Source organism: Psammomys obesus, unplaced genomic scaffold, assembly GCF_907164565.1.
Source record: "Psammomys obesus unplaced genomic scaffold, mPsaObe1.curated_primary_1811, whole genome shotgun sequence".
Classification (NCBI taxonomy): Eukaryota; Metazoa; Chordata; class Mammalia; order Rodentia; family Muridae; genus Psammomys; species Psammomys obesus.
In genome coordinates, this window is record NW_026596460.1 from 5265554 (window position 1) to 5283357 (window position 17804).

At 43.2% G+C, this 17804-nt stretch overlaps 1 protein-coding gene across 1 annotated transcript in view; it reads right to left on the reverse strand.

Annotated features, from left to right (window-relative positions):
- Clcn1 (chloride voltage-gated channel 1) overlaps positions 1-17804 on the reverse strand; it is a 29859-nt gene extending 12055 nt beyond the window's left edge. Inside the window, exons 1-12 of the mRNA XM_055598307.1 lie at positions 17625-17804; positions 14383-14503; positions 13817-13948; positions 13135-13263; positions 12812-12945; positions 11371-11448; positions 10232-10310; positions 5136-5261; positions 4755-4839; positions 4449-4550; positions 4093-4177; positions 3704-3853 (exon numbers count right to left, since the gene is read on the reverse strand). Coding sequence (XP_055454282.1) covers positions 3704-3853; positions 4093-4177; positions 4449-4550; positions 4755-4839; positions 5136-5261; positions 10232-10310; positions 11371-11448; positions 12812-12945; positions 13135-13263; positions 13817-13948; positions 14383-14503; positions 17625-17804 — 1401 coding nt within the window. The remainder of the gene's footprint in view (positions 1-3703; positions 3854-4092; positions 4178-4448; positions 4551-4754; positions 4840-5135; positions 5262-10231; positions 10311-11370; positions 11449-12811; positions 12946-13134; positions 13264-13816; positions 13949-14382; positions 14504-17624) is intronic.

The following is a 17804-nucleotide window of genomic DNA, read 5'->3' on the forward strand; positions in this document are numbered from 1 at the left end:
AGGAAGGATTCTTTTAAGCCAATCCTGTACCCAAGAGGCAATGATGAAGATTCAGAGAAAACTTTACTTCAGAAGTGTAAGATGAAGAAAATATCTACTCCCTGTCAGAACGTTATCATGGAGATGGTTAAGAACTGCAATTTAGGGAGGAGCATGGGAGGAGATGAGGGAGAGAGGGTGGGATTGGGAGGGGAAGAAGGAGGGGGCTACAGCTGGGATACAAAGTGAATAAACTGTAATTAATAAAAAAATTAATTAAAAAATAAAAATAACTGCAAGTTAAATGTACAAAATAAAAAGAATGCAGACTGTTCATTTCTTGAGGGAAAAATATTCTTATTTCTGCCTCCTCTGCAGTGGCACAATACTCTATAAATGTAGGCAGGAAATAAAGAAAGACAATACATTGATATAATTATATTCATGCATAACAGCAAAGGTCCCCCAAAGCTTAATATTCACTAGAATATTCCAAAGCAATGTTCATCCACAGAACTTGTAGAAAACGCAGATGAGCAGATGCCTCTGGAGGCGACCACATCAGACAATTTGGAGGAAGGGTTCCAGGTACCTGTTGCTTAAGCTTCTTAAGTGATGCCACTTAACACATTAAGAATCCTTGCACTCTCATGTATTCCTCAGAATAAGCACATGGAAGTCATAAGGAATTTTGTAGGCTCAGATTATCTAAAAGCACCAATGATACAGATGATGGGTGATGGATAGGTCTAATTTTGGAGGGTAAAACAGATTATTTTCCCAGATAAGTATAACAACTAGATCAAGACCAATTATCAAGAAGTTATCAATTCTGATGGTCCACAGTGGGGTGACTGAGATTAGCCAACTTTTAGCTATTGACACATGAAGGGCCAAAACCCAGAATGATGTGGCACAGAAGTAACATCTAAGATTTTCAAGACCCAGTTCTAAAAAACTGAGAAACTAGAAACCTTTTATCACTGACTTAATTATATTTAGACCCACCATAAGAAGAAATAATATGAAAATCAGGCAAAAAGCCTCCCACAGACCAACAGGCTATGCTGAAACTCAACACCAGGCAATGGTGTTAGCCTTATTAAAAGGGAGCAGAGATGTTAGAATTATATTTATGTTCATGGAAAAATCTCTTCATGTGCAACATGATGGTACTTTGCACACTTTGAAACTGGACAGTTGGGGAAGTAGGACATTCCTTTCACCAATATTAAGAAATGGCGGAACTGAGAATGTGACCTCCCTCACTGACACTGCCAGGAGGCCACAGGGACTAGATTTTAAGTCCGACTGCAGAAAAGTAGTACTCATTTGAATGACTCTTGTGCTTCCATTTGGAAATTTCATCTCTGTTGTAAGATAGCTAGAGAGTGAGGACCTAATCTAGCTGTGGTGCTTAGGAATGGAGGCTTTTGAAATGTGTTAGGATTAGACAAGACACTAAGGTGAGACACGACGATGGCTTCCTGGCAGCTTTCTGAGGAGTGAGAGCACATACATGCACCAAACACGAGTGCTTCTTGTTGCTTGCTGTATGATGCTTTCCACGGCATGGAGCGCCATCACTGGTGTGACCCTATGATCTTGCATGTCCAGAACTGTGAGTCAAAATTACTCTTTTCCTGAAAAGGTAGCCCATTTCAGACATTTTATTCGACTAATGAAAAACATTAGATAGATATAAGTATTTTCATATTTCAAATTGGCTACATGTTCTATTTTTCACAGTTGAAAAAAAAAGAGTACTGTTGTTAAGTCCAATGATTAGGCAATGAAAATGCTGGGAAGCAGTGGCTGGTAAAACTGAATTTTCATCAAGGAATGCTTTTGTAATTAGAAATATTAAAGAATATTGTAGGCCTTCTGCAAACTGTTGGGCTTGAAATATAGTCCAGAATGTGCTCCTTTTCTTATACACTTACAATATAAATATTCTCTAGGATATAATTCACTGATGAGTGAATTATACAGATGAGTCTTTCTATATCATCCAAGTGGGGTTCTGAAAATAAGCTTGATTTTGTGAAGATATATAGCTGGAAATCTGGGGATGAGGATAAGGTAAGGAGTAAGTGTTTAAAAATACTTTATTTTTAGAAAACTTTTCAAAATCTTGACATTTTAACAGTCTATAGAATCCCAAATGTAAGATACAGCTCAGACCAAGCTATAGCATGACTGATTAATAGATTCTGAAATACTGTCAAGCCATGGACTGGGTTAAGACTATTTCAGACTCAATAGTCAATTCAGAGTTATTGTGTTGGGGCTCATGTTATAATCTCAGCAGAAGAAGACAAGGTCAAGGCTAGCCTGGGTTACCAAATAAGACCTTACTTTATTCCCCAGTAAAGTAAGCTCAACAGTATAGAAAGCCAGAACTTACAAATTAGAGAAGATAAAAATTATAATTGAAAGTCTAGACATCAAATTTACAACATTCTTGGAATGTCTTCATGAAAATTTTGCATGCATTTTGAAGAAAGGGTAAAATGAATAGTGTCCAAAATATGGATTCAGTTAATTCACCTTTAGTAAACTGGGAAAGAAGAAACCCCCAGCAAATCCTGGCCTCAGCTTGAGATCTGAGACCTGCTGTGTGAAGCGGCTGGCATCTTTACTCATAATATCATTGGAAAGTACAGTAATAAGCAGCAATAACAAGCAAATAAGAAAATGTAAAATTAGCCAAAAGCTGATGACCAAGACTTGTATACTTGGCATATGGTATATCATAACATTTATTGAGAAGTGACAGTTGCTGTATTATAAGAACCATACTAATATAACTTAGTGATTCATATTTTATATAATATAGAATCATAAATGTATTATAAATAAGAGCAAAGTACTGTCAAAGCAGGAGAGTTCACGCTGGACAGAGATACCTATGAGAACCCTAACAGACAGAAGAAATACCGACTTGCTTATTTAAGGCATGCTATTAGTAAAAGAGAAATCACCAAAAAGGAAACACCAGACAACCATCAATTATATAGGTGTCACAACCAGGTTTGGAAATAAAAGAATATCTTTGTACAAGGCAGTAATGTGAAGCCTCTACATGTATAATTTGTAATGGACAGATCTGAACAAGAAAAGGTGTATAGGTATCAGCTTTTATTTCCTAATTAAAGTTAGGAAAAACTCCTCTAGGCTATTAAAATCTGCATACTCTCACGACATGGGTGGAGAATAATTATATTTGTAAAAATTATTTATAGTCATTAATAAGATTGATTTGGTATTTCATCAGTTTCAAAATTCTAGAAAAGAGAAAAGAGAAATTTGCATGCAAATCACCTGAAAGTGAATAACAGATCCATGGAGATTAAATATCTAATTATCTAACATGTGGGGGGAATTTGGTTAATTGGTCTGGGGTTTTTACACAGTTATCTACATTGCTAAACTCTCTCTTACTGGAATTTACTTGGCGGCTCTGATGCCTTAAGAAGATAACAGTTGGAGCTATTAGAGGGTTAGAGTAATTATGGCAAGTGTCACTAAGTGGGCATGAGTGGAGCAATTAAGCTACAACCTGGTTCATTTTGATAGACAGGCAACTTATGCTATGGTTTCCTCATGATTTCTGTCTAGGTTGGACACAGATCAGATGAAGTCCTATCTTTCCTATACAAAGCCTAGGCTCCTCTACTGATAGCAGACAGAAGCTTAGAGGGGCTGGAGCGGGGCAGGGTACCTTCATGACGAAGAAGAGAAGGATGATGATGACCACATTGACCTGGGGGTGAATCCACACAGCTGACTGGCCCAGGCTTTTGGGGTCACCTATGTGCTTTACCCATGTGTTGTTGTCAAACAGGGTACTGATGGCTTCACGGGGCATCAGCTGTGAGGGAAGAAGCAGAGGAGGCAGGTTTTCCATGGATGAACTGTACCTCCAGTGTTAGAGAGCTCATCCTCAGCCTCAGTATTCCAGGACACTTTGTTCTTTTCTCAAGAGAAAGCCTATAGTTGGGCAAAAATAATGCAAGCTCCAAGTCTGAGCCAAGAGCTCCCACCTTAGGCCTAAAGACACAGCCAGAGATATGAGCTAAACACCTGCTCTTGGGTATCTCTAACACTGACCTCTCCAGCCATGAATTGACCCATTCCTGGTGGAAAGGTGAGTGAGGCGATGACAAAGGTAACAATTCCAGGATAGAGCAGGCGGCTGAAAAAGAAACAGAGTTAACCCTATTCCTCCACTTAGCCAGTTCACAATGCACCCACAACTCAGCTTCCAAGCCGTCATTTCCCATCCTTTCAGCAAAGCATATTCTCTTTGCCAAGACAGTGATCACTTGGGAAGAGCCTACACAACTAGCCCCTACCCACAGTATCAGACCTCCCCATAGCTGGACACAGCAACTCCACCTGGAGGAGGAACTGCTGGGGCAAATCATAAGCTAAGTGGGCAGGGCAAGGAGAGGGCAATGACTCACTGCTTAGCAAGAAACTGGCTGAGAGCCTTGTGCTTTCGGACACCGAGCATGACTTGGCGATGCAGATAAACGAAAACAGCTCCCAAGAACCCGCAGCAAATCCTGAGGGTGCGAGTTACAGGGCTGGAAGCTCTGATCCAGACAGTACAGGGAAGCAAACAAGCAGCCTTACCCGTTCCACTCAGCTGCCTCCCAGTTAATTCATGCTTTTATGTATGCCCTCCACAACTTTCTTCCTAGCTCCAGACCCTTCCAAACCACAGCCATGCCCCAGTCCCCACACCCAGAAAGAGTGGTCTCACTGACCCAATGACAGCAAAAGCTGGGAGTTCCTTCAGGTCAAAGGGGAAGTCCATTCGGAAATTAGTTCTGAACAGAGCGGTAATGGTGACTGTAGGATGAAAAGGCAGTTAGGCTGAGAGCTCAAAGAGTCAAAGGTAGAAGAAGTCCTGTCAGGAATCTTCCCTTCTTTCACTCCTAACCTCTTCCCTTCCACTAAGTTTCCCTTTTCCTATAGCATCGCCCCATGGTTATACTCTCTACACCATGATCTAATTTCTCCCTCTGCCCTTAGTTTTGCTTCCCAAGCACCATCTATTCCTTTTCTGGAGTGCTGCTCCAGAAGCACTCTACCTCTTCACCACAATCCCCACCCCACACTTCCTCCACCAAGACCTCCCCTGTTACCAGCATCCTTGTTCCACACTGCCAGGACACGGAACACAAAGGCACTGAACGTGGCTGCAAAGAATCCTCGCCAGTAATTCCGAACAGCAAAGTAGGTAGAGGTGACCTCGATGCTAAACAGCACTCCTGTGGGGCAGGGAAGCAGGTTGGGTGCAGGCTCTCCCACACCTCCCACAGCTGGGATCTCAGGAGCTTCCCCTGAACTGTGAGTCTGGAAAGCACCCGAGGAAGTGATGCTTTCTTGTCATCCCTTACTATAAACTACATACTGTCTGTACATACTGTCTGTAGAGGCTTGCCCCACCCTCCCAGCCCAGGAATGTGGACCAAAGAGATACAGAGACAATTGGAAATGGATAGACTCTTAACTCTCTGAACTTCAAGCTCAAGTATCTGTGTAGTTAAATTATAGGACTGAATGGGGTTCACAACTGTGAACTATCTATGGAGATTTATGGGCAGTTATACAGTTCTGCCCATTAAAATTATTAAATTATTGTATTATTATTATATTATTAAAAATTATTAAAATTATTAAATTATTAAAAAGGAAGAAGCTTTCAGAGCAGGCACTGCTGTCAAAGAGAATTCAGGATTTGCATATTCCTCAATACCCCTTCTCATTCCCTACTGCTCCATACACCCTAGAAGTTTATGAGAAGTAAGAAAAGCAGGATAGGGCACTATGCACTTCTACAGGATTCGAAATTTCAGGAAAAGAAAGCAGAGGAGCCTTCCTAATAATAATGATGATACTTATAAACTGTGGCTCACAAGAACCAAAGCTAGAAGGACAACTAAAGTGAGAAGAAGGTAAACCATCATGCTTAGAAAGGTGAGTGAGGAAGGAATAGCAGCTAGTAGTCACTAGTTGTTGTTTTAAGGGCAGAGGCACAAGCAAAAAGTGAGGAGGAGATGTAACGTACACACACGGAGTGCTGAGCCAAAGGGAGTGATGCTAATGACGCCACAAGAGCACCATTTGAAACAACAAAGAGAAGACTATGTAAGCTTTAGGATAAGGGAGTTGACCTTTGATTAGGTCATTAGTAACATTACTTAAACCTTTGCTAAGCCTCATCCATATCAAACAGGAGGACAGAGAACTGAGATAGATGGGGATGAGGACCAGTCCAACAGGAAAACAAAACAAACCATGAACAAGGCAAATTTTGTCTTTTTCTCATAATGTACATTGTTGGTCTGCTCAAGGCTGGCCATCCCCTCCCTCTTCAGACAGCAGCTCACACAATAGGAATTCTCTTCTCCCTATCCAGTATTCAAAAACTCATGATCTCCACCATCTCTTTTGCAGAGGACAGTGATAGTCACGTTGAGTCTATGTACCAAGGAGATGGCTTGAAGCTACTTTCTCCTGGAGCCAAAGCTGTTTTTGCAGAGGATTTCCCTGGTATCTCCTTCCCTGGAAAGCCAACACCAATCTTCTTGTCAAGAAGAGATCATCCATTTCTCATCCCACTCTCTCAGTAGTTTGAACAATTGTATTTTCCACTTTCAGATGAGACTATTTGTTCACACTGCTGAGTTTTCCTGGGATTGGAAATTCCTTGGAAACTAAGTCCTGGTGAGGTGGTGAGCACCCACTTTTGGATTCAATGGCTATACTGGGATGGACAGGAGAGGAGAGGATATGGAGGAGAAAAGAACACAGAGAGAGAATTTCAGAGAATGGAGCCGAGTGATGCAGAGCTACGCCAGCCACTCTTCCTGCCCTGCTCTTTAAATTCCAGGGGCAGAAGTCCACAGTGGGAATCAGGTGGAGTAGGTCTCTCGCCTTTGCTTTGCCATAATAAAAGGTAAATCAGCTTTGCTCTGCCTGGGTGCAATTATCCAACTTACACGTTACTACCAATTTTCCTCCATGATGTAGACCTGGGAGACTTTTCTTAGCAGGTCTGTGACAGTGTGATCGAGAGTGAGAGCTAACTTTCATAATAGTCTGTGACAAACATCAACTGTGCTGCTAAAAGAAAACAGAGCTTTAAAAACATGAGCTGTTAGAAACTCTGGTGTCCCAGGTCTGGAACACTGTTCTCTTCTTCCACATTGGGTTCCTTCTCTATTTGTCTTCTAGTTGCCACACCACACTTTTGTCCAATGAAGGCATTGCTCTTAGTTCCCATCTCCTGCTACTCTCAGAAATAATTTCTTTCTCAGTTTCACTTATGCTGTGGCATCAACCATGGATACAGATTAGATTCAGCTTAGTTCCTGGACTGTAGACTCATCAACCTAGATGCCTGCTGTATATTATTTAGCCATGCCGTAGAAACTTCAAACTCAATATCCTCAAGTAAAATTAGTTCACTCCCTTCCAGACCCACGTACTCTCCCATGGTTACTGATATCACTATTTACTGCATTGCCAGTGTTGTGAGCCTGGATGTTTGCACAGAACTCTGTCCCATCTTCACATATAATCAGCTACCAGGCAGCATCAATTTGACTTGATAGCACTCAAGTTTCTCAGCCCCTCCTCTATCTCCTTTGCTGCCCAGTTCTGTCTGTCATCATGTAGAATCAGGATGATGACAATAGTCTCCTTGTTAATCTTAGATCAATCCTGTTAATCCACAGCCAATTCTATCTTGCACACATGTGCCAAAGGGATTGGATAGACAGGCTGAACTAACCATGTCACTTCCTTGTTTTAAATCCTTCCATGGTTTCACTTCACCATGACAATTCCTCACAAAGTCAGTCCCATGAGATGACACAAGTTCTATGGCATTGTTTCTGCAAAGAGGGCTTGGTAGGAAACGCTGTTTGCAGCTACCTGGGTATGTACAATGCATTCTAACACCTCAGGTGTTCTGATAACTTTCCAGTTCACTTGTTTTTAACTACTCATTTATTCCTATTAATCTTGCATTTTCAACCAACTGGAACTTGCAGTGGGTTTTCACACATTACACCTATTAACACCAGGAATAACTGTACTCTGAAAAACATATTTGGGCAAATCCTACCCTAGAGAATAAGACCTGTTTTATTTTGAATGACTTCTGTACACCTTCATTATCCAGCTCCATTTATCTGTTCTGACTCACTTCCTATTATACTTTTCCACTCTCCCTAGTGCCACTTATTACTGTAACAGCAGATATTGACTTTGGATAGTGTCCATTCTGTTCAGGGTTTCCCTTCCTCCTTGCAGGCTCTACTTAATAATCATACCCATGGCAAACACTGTCTCTTTCACACAGCTTCACAGGCTCCCCCAGGCTGCCGTGAAGGTTCATTGCACTTTGCCTAGAAATGCCATATGGTCACTTAACTGCCTTGTGATGATCTGTGTGCCTGTCTCCCTGAGCCCTTAAGAGTGAACGACCAACCCCACTACCTGGCACACAGTGGCAGCAAAAGGGCTTTTGTTGTTTCAGGAGGATGCTGAATTATATTGCTTTGGTCAATATAAGGAGTTAGGAGTTGCCTGTGTTGTGAGGAGAAGATCTCAACATTATTTTTTTTTCTTTCAGTTATTCTATATTCATAAAACCGAATCAAGTACTGCCACCTGCAGATAGGTTTGTCATTGGCTGCATAATCCTAACAGCCTGAGCACAACTCCTTCACTTCACTTGAAAGTACTTAGCAATTTTTTGGGTCAAGAGCCAATATACTACTGTAACTTTCCTAAGGTGAAGTTCCCATTCTTGTCACACAACCAGAAAGAACCTCATAAGCTGCAGTCTCAGGAAGAGAATGCAGGTTCTCTTCACTTTAAACTATTTCTAACAGAACTAAAACAACCACAATTTTTTTTCTTTATTTGGAAGTCTATGGGGTAAACAAAGGCAGTGTGTGTAAATACAGGGCTGAAGGTCTAACATGCAGAAACTTAAAAGCACTGCTGTTCACTGATAGGGGCTAATGACTTTACTGACTAGAGCTGATGAAAGAAGTGTAAATGGGATGCCAGTGGTGTACACGCTTCCTGGATGCCCTTATGTCACGTGATTCTACCATGTATGGGATATGCTTTCATTAATTTTGGACTCTCATCCATACATCATTTCTGAGTTGAGCCATTTTAGATACCTAAAAGGACTATTTTATATACCTCTATGAAAGGACTAAAGTAGTTTCACCATTGCAAAGGGGCTTCTAGCAGCTGGTTGTTTAAGAAGTACATGTCCTTCTTATAAATGTATTTCTTCAGTTTTCAATGTGGAATTTCATCATCAGTGATTTCAATGAATGAGCCATGCAATCCCTGCTCTGTTAACATAGCTACAACTCACCTTTGGTAAGGGAAAAAACAAGCCTGCCTTTTGTGACCATGTCCTGTCATTATTAACCTGTGATAATATCACTATTTTCCTTATATGGATAGAAAACACTAAACGCACTTGTAAATTCCTGGCATATCAAGAAACAACTTTTTTTTTTTTTTTTTTTTTTTTGTCTTTGGGTTTAGTTTTTGAGATAGGGTTTTTCTGTGTAGCTTTGGATGTCCTAGACTTTATGTGTAGACCAGGCTGGCCTCGAACTCACAGAGATCTGCCTGCCTCTGCCTCCCCAAGTACTAGGATTACAGGCGTGTGCCATGACACCCAGAGAAGAAACAACTTTTTTTTAAAGCTCCCATTCTAAGTTCATCCCATTCTAAAGTACTTCCCATTTTAAAGTACCTTATTAACATATACACAGTCTACTGAAACCCCAGTGTCTTTAATAAAACAGACAGTACGTTTTCCTTTACAAAAGAAGTACACAGAATCTCCTGTTACAGGACAGTATGTGTAAACCAGAAGTATTAGTGATGCAAATAGGCTTTAGCATAAGTAGGGACCAGGAGAGCTGCTGTGGTTCTAATATCTGGCTCTGCACATGCTGCCAACATGCTCCTGCTCACTGATCTTTCTATAATGTATTTCTATCAAACTGCACTCACAGCATTAGGGGGGAATGCATATAAAATGGTCAGAACAAGATACAAAGCATGTGTTACATAGGAGTGGCAGTTTTTGTTATATTGGAAATTGTTAATTGTAGCACTTGGCGAAGCAAAAACTAGTTGGTGAACAAGACCAGGCAAATGGGTCTAAGCACTAGGGATGGGGCAGACTTGCCTCCAAGTGGTGTTCCAAAACAGCAGCCGACCCCCACAGCACAGCCCACTGTCAGGATGTCAGTGTAATAGTATGGCTGCTACTAGGGAGAGACAGACAAACAGACAGATAGGAAGAGAAGGGCAGGGGCAGAAAGATGGGAAGAAAGTAAGCAGGGATAGGAAACAAAACAGAATGAGAGGCCTGCATCACAGGAATGAACATGGTCCCATCACCCCTGTGATTCCCAGGCCAGGGGAAACTCAATGAGTTTGGCAATCAGGAAGTGACCTCATAAGCTCAAGGCCAACAATGGAAAACAAACCAGAGAAAATGCTAAGTAAAAAAAATGTCAGGCAAATGAACAAATAATGACCAAACAAAGAAGGGCTTAGGAGAAGTAGCAAGAGGCAGCAAGGACTTCATCCCAACAGGAAAGTAGTAGGAAAGCCTGCAGGAGAGAGCAGCCCATGTCAAAAGACTACTCAGCTCTTTGGCAGAAACACGGGTCCCTGGAGCCCAGGGGCTGCAATCCAGTCACTCCCTGGTTGCCCACCCATCAGTCCCTCCAGTGAGCATGGCCCACTACCCCAAGCTACAGCAGACACCCACCCACCCCTCCAAGTCTGGCTCAGGCGACCCAGGTAGGGAGGAAGTGAAACTTGCCTCCAACAGGGGCTGCAAAGCAGCATCCCACGCCCACTGCACAGGCTGGCACCAGGAGATCAAGCTGCCCAGGCACGGTCTGCAACAGAGAAGCACGTAGGACAAGGCAGGTGGCAGACACAGACAGGCAGTATGTAAACCAGAGTGGAGGGGTGTCAGGAACTACAAAGGACTGGGGGGGCAGCACAGGAGGGAACATGGAAAGGAACTGGTAGGAAGGAAACATGGGGCAGGTGTGGCTCAGCTCACCACAGATGGACACAGATCAATCAGAAAGGGCTGTACACTAGGAAGACAGACAGAAGCTGGACATAGGGGATGATATGGCTAGGATCAGCAGGCAGGGACATGAAGAACTAAAGCATGGGTTAGTGAGATGCCACCTTCAGCACCAAGGCCAGCCCAGAGCTCGCACCCTTCCCCCGCTCTGCTGCGCACATGAGGGCTTCCTTCCATCATTTGGCCCCTGGTGTGCTGTACTGCCTCAGCCTTACCTCATAGACACCACAGAACACGGACATAAACTTGCTGAGGACAGCAGCACAAATGCTGGCAATGTGAACAAAGGGACCCTGGAAGAAAATGGGAGAGAGGGCTCAGGGTTGGAGGAGAAGTGTGCAGACTTATTGAACCAAAGTTTCCTGCTTGAGTCCCTGGGATAGTTGAAAGAAATGGAGAAGCCAGATAAAACTACTGCCCTAAGGGAGCCTCATCCCAGGAAAGAAGAGATAAGTCAGTGTGTTATCAGATAATGCCAAGGCCTAGGAAGCAAATGAACAGAAGTAAGGCAAAAGAGTAGGGGTGGGGATAGGGATTTAGAGAAGGTGGCCTTTCCTGGCTAGTCACCACCCTATTAAGTGACTTGAGTAATAATTACATGAGTGAGCCTCATGGGTGTCAGAGGGAGAGTGTTCTAGGCAGAGGGAACAGAAACTTCAGGGGTCCTGAGTGGGTAGCATAGTAGGCATGTTAGAAAGATGGGGAAAAGCTTTGTCATCCAAGCATAGGGAAGCAGGCAGGCTGTAGGGCTGGCTGGCTGTTGGGAGAGTGCAGATCTTACACTAAGTAAAATGGAAAGCTCTCAGGACATTCTTGACTAGAGGTCAAATGTGTCCAATTCTGCTTTGAAAGATACTGTGGCTAATGTGCAGAATGGTGACGTGGGGGACAAGTGTACACCCAGGGATGAAGCTGAAGGAGCCTAGCTGTCATCTTGAAAAAACAAGTGTCACTCTAGGACTCAGTTTTCTCATGCCAAAATAAGGGCGAAATCCAAGGACTGTGCTGATTTTGAGGTAGCCTGGGCTACATATAAATTCCATGGGAGCCTGAACTAGAGAATAAGACTATTTCAAACAAGCAAACAACCAAACACAAGATAAAAATAAATAACAGGGCTCAGAGATGGATCAGAGGTTAAGAGCATTGACTGCTCTTCCAGAGATCCTGAGTTCAATTCCCAGCAACCACATGGTGGTTCATAACCATCTATAATGAGATCTGGTGCCCTCTTCTGGCATTCATGTGTACATGCAGGCAGACCACTGTATACATAATAATAAATAAAATTTAAAAAATAATAAATAACTGAATAATAAACAAAACAAAAAGACTGGTCCAGATATGGAGAAGGCAGACATTTTCTAGAGAATTCTGGTTTTGTAACTCCGGCCTGGGGCCTGCTACTTTCACCTGTAGTTAGAAGTTGAGGATAATACTAGCATCTCACAGGGCAGAGCAACACTCCTCTTCCCAGCAGAGCTTTCTAGCCCCAAACCTTACTTATTCCCAGTTGAGGGCTGTAAGGTTTCTCCAGCTTTAACAGTTGAGTCATCAACGCCAGGGTAAGGAATTCCCAAGGCTGCCCTTGTTACTGCCCTTTGGCCCTCACTCCAGTCAGCTTTGCTGGCTCTTCCTTCAGCTATGCAAACCTACCTCTTTCCCCACAGGGATGCCACTGCCCAGTCCAGCAGTCAAGGCCACCACCTTGGCTACAAAGGCCTTGATTGTAAGGTATTCCTTTAAGACAACACCACGAAGAATTGTCTTCATCTCAGGGATTCCAGAGCCTAAAGAGGTTTAAAAAGGATAATGAATGTACAGGCACACGCTGGAGTTTAAACGAAAGAGGAAATTAGAAAGGAGGAAGGAGGTAACCATGTTGAGGCCTCAAAGGGGTCTGGAGGATGGAGTGAGTTCAGAGTTGGAGGTCTGTAAAAAAACCAGACTGTCTTGTCCTATAGAAAATACTCACTCACCCACAGCCTGGGGAGAGATGAGCTGGCAAAAGAGGGCACTGAAGAGGATGAGGATAAGTGGGAATGTGACCCAAGCCAAGTACTGCAGAGGAAGGCTGGGCTGCATCTGGGCATAGGTCCACTTGTAGGCTGCAGGAAAAAGACCGTGGGTCAGTTAGAGCTGAGGAAATGTTGACAGTGACAGTGTCTCAGTACCACCACACAGCGTGCCAGCTTGCTCTCATGCAAGAGAGCATCTTATGTGCCTGGCCCCAGGGTATTCCTTTCACTGTACACAGAAGAACTCTGAGGGCAGTGGCTATCTGTCCAAGTACCCTCTGGCAGAGGTAGCTGGTGGCTGCAGTACAAGTCACAGTTGAGTAAGACACTGTAGCACCTAGCTGCAGGCCCTAGGGTGGCCACTGACAACAGAAGGGGCTCTGGACACTTGGCAATCACAGTAATGAGATGGACAGGAACACTGGGAAAGCTGCACAAATTGGCCATCCTATTAGAGGGGCATTCAGAGTTTGGGTGGCAGCTGTCAGGAAAGGCATGGTTGGTGATCTGTTTCTCAGTAAGTTTTATCTGGACCACTCATGCAACATGTTCAGCCCAAACACACCTGGTCAACTCTAAGCAAGAACTCAGAAATAGTTTCCATACAGAGAAGATAGAGGGCAACAGTGCAGGGAGAACCTACCCTGAAGGCTCTTGGCACTAACATAGTCCATGCACCAGCTGACAAGAGCCATCAGAAGGCCCAGGAGCACAAGAAAGATCCAGTCTTCCCCAAGCTTCCTTCTGACCACATGTTCCAAGCGGTGGATACAATCTAGGAAGAGGTTAGGGTAAACAAGGAAGAAAGGAGTGCTCTAGTCAGTTCTTCGGGAGCAGGTTGAGGAGTAGAGGTGGGGAGGTGGTACATTAGTCATTGAACATCTCTTTATGTTTCTGCCAGTTGCTGTCCCTGTCCCTCCAGAAAGCACAGCCCTACTCTTCATGAACACATGAATTTCTATGTAGACTTCTCATTTCTTCTGGTTGGGAAAGAAGGAAGGCAAAGTATTAAGGAGGTGGAGGAGAGGTGTCTTTCACTTCATTTCCCTATGCAGAAGAGGGCTTTAGTGGTGTGTGTGTGTGTGTGTGTGTGTGTGTGTGTGTGTATGCATGCACACTTGTTGGGAGATGTGTAATGGGGCATACAAGTTATTCTCCTAATCCCTGTACCTCCTATTCCAGATTCCTTTATTTCTCAGTCCCCATCACCTTGACATTTAGAATAGTGGTCCTCATCCAAGTTGTCCATGGTAGAACTGGAGCCCATCTTCTTGGGCATGCCCTTGTCCTGTTCCTTATATGAATATTGTTCTCTGTGATGGCCATATATCTGTATAGATAATGAATGGTCAGTGTCTATCTTGTTGAAGAGCCAAAAAAGAATACAGAAGGCATTATGTAGACTTAGTTACAGAGAAAAGGGAAGCTGTTTCAAATCTTGGACATTAAAAGTTGCATACAGGGTACTTCATGGTCATCCCTTCTCTTACTTCTCTACTGTCCATTCACACATTTCTATTTTCCATTGATCTTTCATCCCTGCTTCTGTTTCACCATTTCCCCGAATCCAGACATGTCTTGGTCCACAGTAGCTTTTACCAAGAAGTTAGCTTCTACTTGAAGATACTAAGAACTGTTCAGAAATTATTCTTCTGTACCAGGCAGGCATTTCACATATTACTTTTGTGTTCTGCATGTCTCCATATTTGCTTGGCATTGACTCACCAGCTCAGGACCCCAACTTAGACAAAGGCCATACTAACTTAGCTAGCAATTGACTTTATATATTTACAGCTCTGAATACTGCCTGCTAGCATTTTGCTTTAGTATGTCTGTCTGCCTTGAGACACTTAGCTTCCTTATTAAAGTTGTACAAAGCTTATCCCTCTCACATTTCAGAGCTTGTAGAGACACAAATAGGAACTGGGCTCAAGAAGACAGTTTAATCTACTTCCCAAAGTGAGCTAACTGGGTGGTTCCAACAACTGGAGAAGGCAGACCTGTCTCCATTCTAGCATTTGTATTGTGAAGGGTGTATTAGTTCATTATGCTAATCACTTTGTGGTAGCCCTACACACCCTACACTAACTCATCCTCTGCAGCTAGGGTCAGGCCAGGTCATGTGGCTGATTCTGGGAGAGCCTTGCTAGAAGAGATCTTATTTCACAATATGAGCAGCAGTTTGATGTTTCGGTCCTGAGCAGGCACATACTAATTATTCCACTCATGAGGTTAGTGACTGAGGAAAGCATTTTTCTTCAGACTCCATCAGTGACCCAGAGACATAAAATACTCTCAGTTGTATATGGTGGTATACACCTTTATTCTCAGCACTCAGGAGGAAGGGACTGGCAGATCTCTGTGAGTTTGAAGCCAATATGGTTTACAGAGAGAGTTCCAGGCCAGCCAGGGATACATAGTAAGATCCTATCTCAAAAACAAACACAAGCCAGAAAATAATTCCCTTGAAGATGAACTATTTGGGTTGCCTCAGTACTCTGAGTTGCAGTCTGGGAGAAATGAGGAAATGGTGTGCTCCCTTCCAACACTCAGTCTGGGAAAACACTGTACTAGAGCCATATGTGTCCTCCTGGTCCAGGATAACTACTACACTATGACAAGCTTAGAAGAGGGGAGGAAGAAACCAAAACCCAAATGTATATGTGATGAAATGTCTACAAAGTGTTAAGAGTCTTCTAGTATGTGCAGGACTGAAGTGGGAATTGGGGACAGAACCATCTGGACAAATGTTAATGACTGTTGTATCCTGGGAGCTCAGTCTACTTTTTGTGTATTGTATTTTCCCTCACAAACATTGGACAAAGAAAACGTTACATTTTTTCTTGCTTTTAGGGCAGGTTGGAACTCTACTCTCAATCTAACTTGCTGATCTTTAGCAAGTGTCCTGTCACCAGAAAGTGCTCTAATTAGCTGGAAGGTGGTGGTGCACACCATTATTCCAGGCAGTCAGGAGGCAGAGGCAGGTGGATCTCTGTGAGTTCGAGGGAAACCTGATCTACAGAGCAAGTTTCAGGACAGGAAGCCTATACAGGGGAGCCCAGAGAAGGCCTATCTTGAAAAACCAAACCAACCAAACAGAAAAAGAAAAAGGAAAGAAAAACAAACAAAAACAAGAAACAAAAAACAAACCAAACTACAAATGCTCTAACTGCACCTTTGCTCAAATGGTCAGCCTGTCGTCTCTAGAAATGACCAGCATTGGGGTGAGAATTAGCTGGCTCTGACATTCAATTCCTGCTCAACACACCTCCCTCCTCCTTGTATACCTACCCTTAGCAACGGCTTAGAGACCAGATTCTCATGACCCTTGTGGTGACACCACCCACTCAGCCCACCTCCACGTTCGCAGGCTGACTCCAGGAACCATAGCCCTGTCAGAAAAACTCTTCTAAAGTCTCTTTCTCTCAGACACCTTCCATTCTGTTCCATTCTGCATTCTTTGCAGTTAAGAGTTAATAGGATTAGGGTTCATAGTAGATAATAAATTTCCCAAGGAAATTTCACCTTCCCTGTCTTGTGTCCATCCCCATTTCTCTTTTCCTAGCTGTCCATATATCACTGGTCCCCAATCTCTGGAGGGCAATTGCCTTTGGAAATAGCTCTGTACTTTCCCAAGTATAAAGCTTTGTTTTATAATTAACTAATTGTGTGTGTGTGTGTGTGCGTGTGTGTGTAGGTCAGAGAACAATCTGTAGGAACAGATTTTTTCCTTCTACCATGTGGGTCCCAGGGATTGAACTCAAGCTGTCAGGTGTGGAAGCAAGCACCTTTATTTACTGAATCATTTTGCTGGATCCTTTTAACAATTATTAAAACTCCCCCACCCTAAAAGTAATAATAATAATAATAATAATAATAAAACCAAGACCCCAGGGACTCATACAAGCTAGGCAATGCTCTACCAGGGTGCTACCTCCAAGCCCTTAAAAACTGAATGCCACTTCTGAGCTCATTTCAGTACTGGTCATTGATCATTGATAAATCATTCACTGTTTCCCCTGCTTGTCCCCATGCTTTTCTTCTGTCTTTTGTGGAGTGTGTGTTTGTGTATGCATGCATTCGACAGTGCACTGTGTGGAGAAAGCCCATGCTACCTTCATGTGGGTGAGGGTGGGGGTGATCCTCATGGTATTTGCAGCGCCTATGAGAACCACTGTGGTTATGTAAGCATGCACTCTTAATTTAAGTGTGGCTCTGCTGGTTCCCCATGTGGTTCGAATATTCTGTTAGTAAAGGCTATGTGAAAGAGCATGCATTTCTTAAGTAAACACACTAAGCTCAGATCTTTAAAAGGTTTTCATATTTTGAATATACTTACCATTTAGTTTTCAAAATAAATACTGTTCTCTCTTCTAACTAACAACCAATGTTTACTAATCCTTGGCCCCACAGACACCTGTCTCCTGCTTCCCCCCTCCCCAGGACTTTACCTGTGTTGGGTGGGCATTGTGCCTAGGACCTGCGTCCTTTCGGGGTCGGTGCTGAAGGCCCCCATTCTCTGAGGGCAGTCCATAGCTGGTACAATGTTCAAAGGGCATGTACTGGTACTGGGGGGCACTACCCCACCAGCTTTGTTCACCTCCATGCCGCTGGGACTGGGTCCGCTCCAT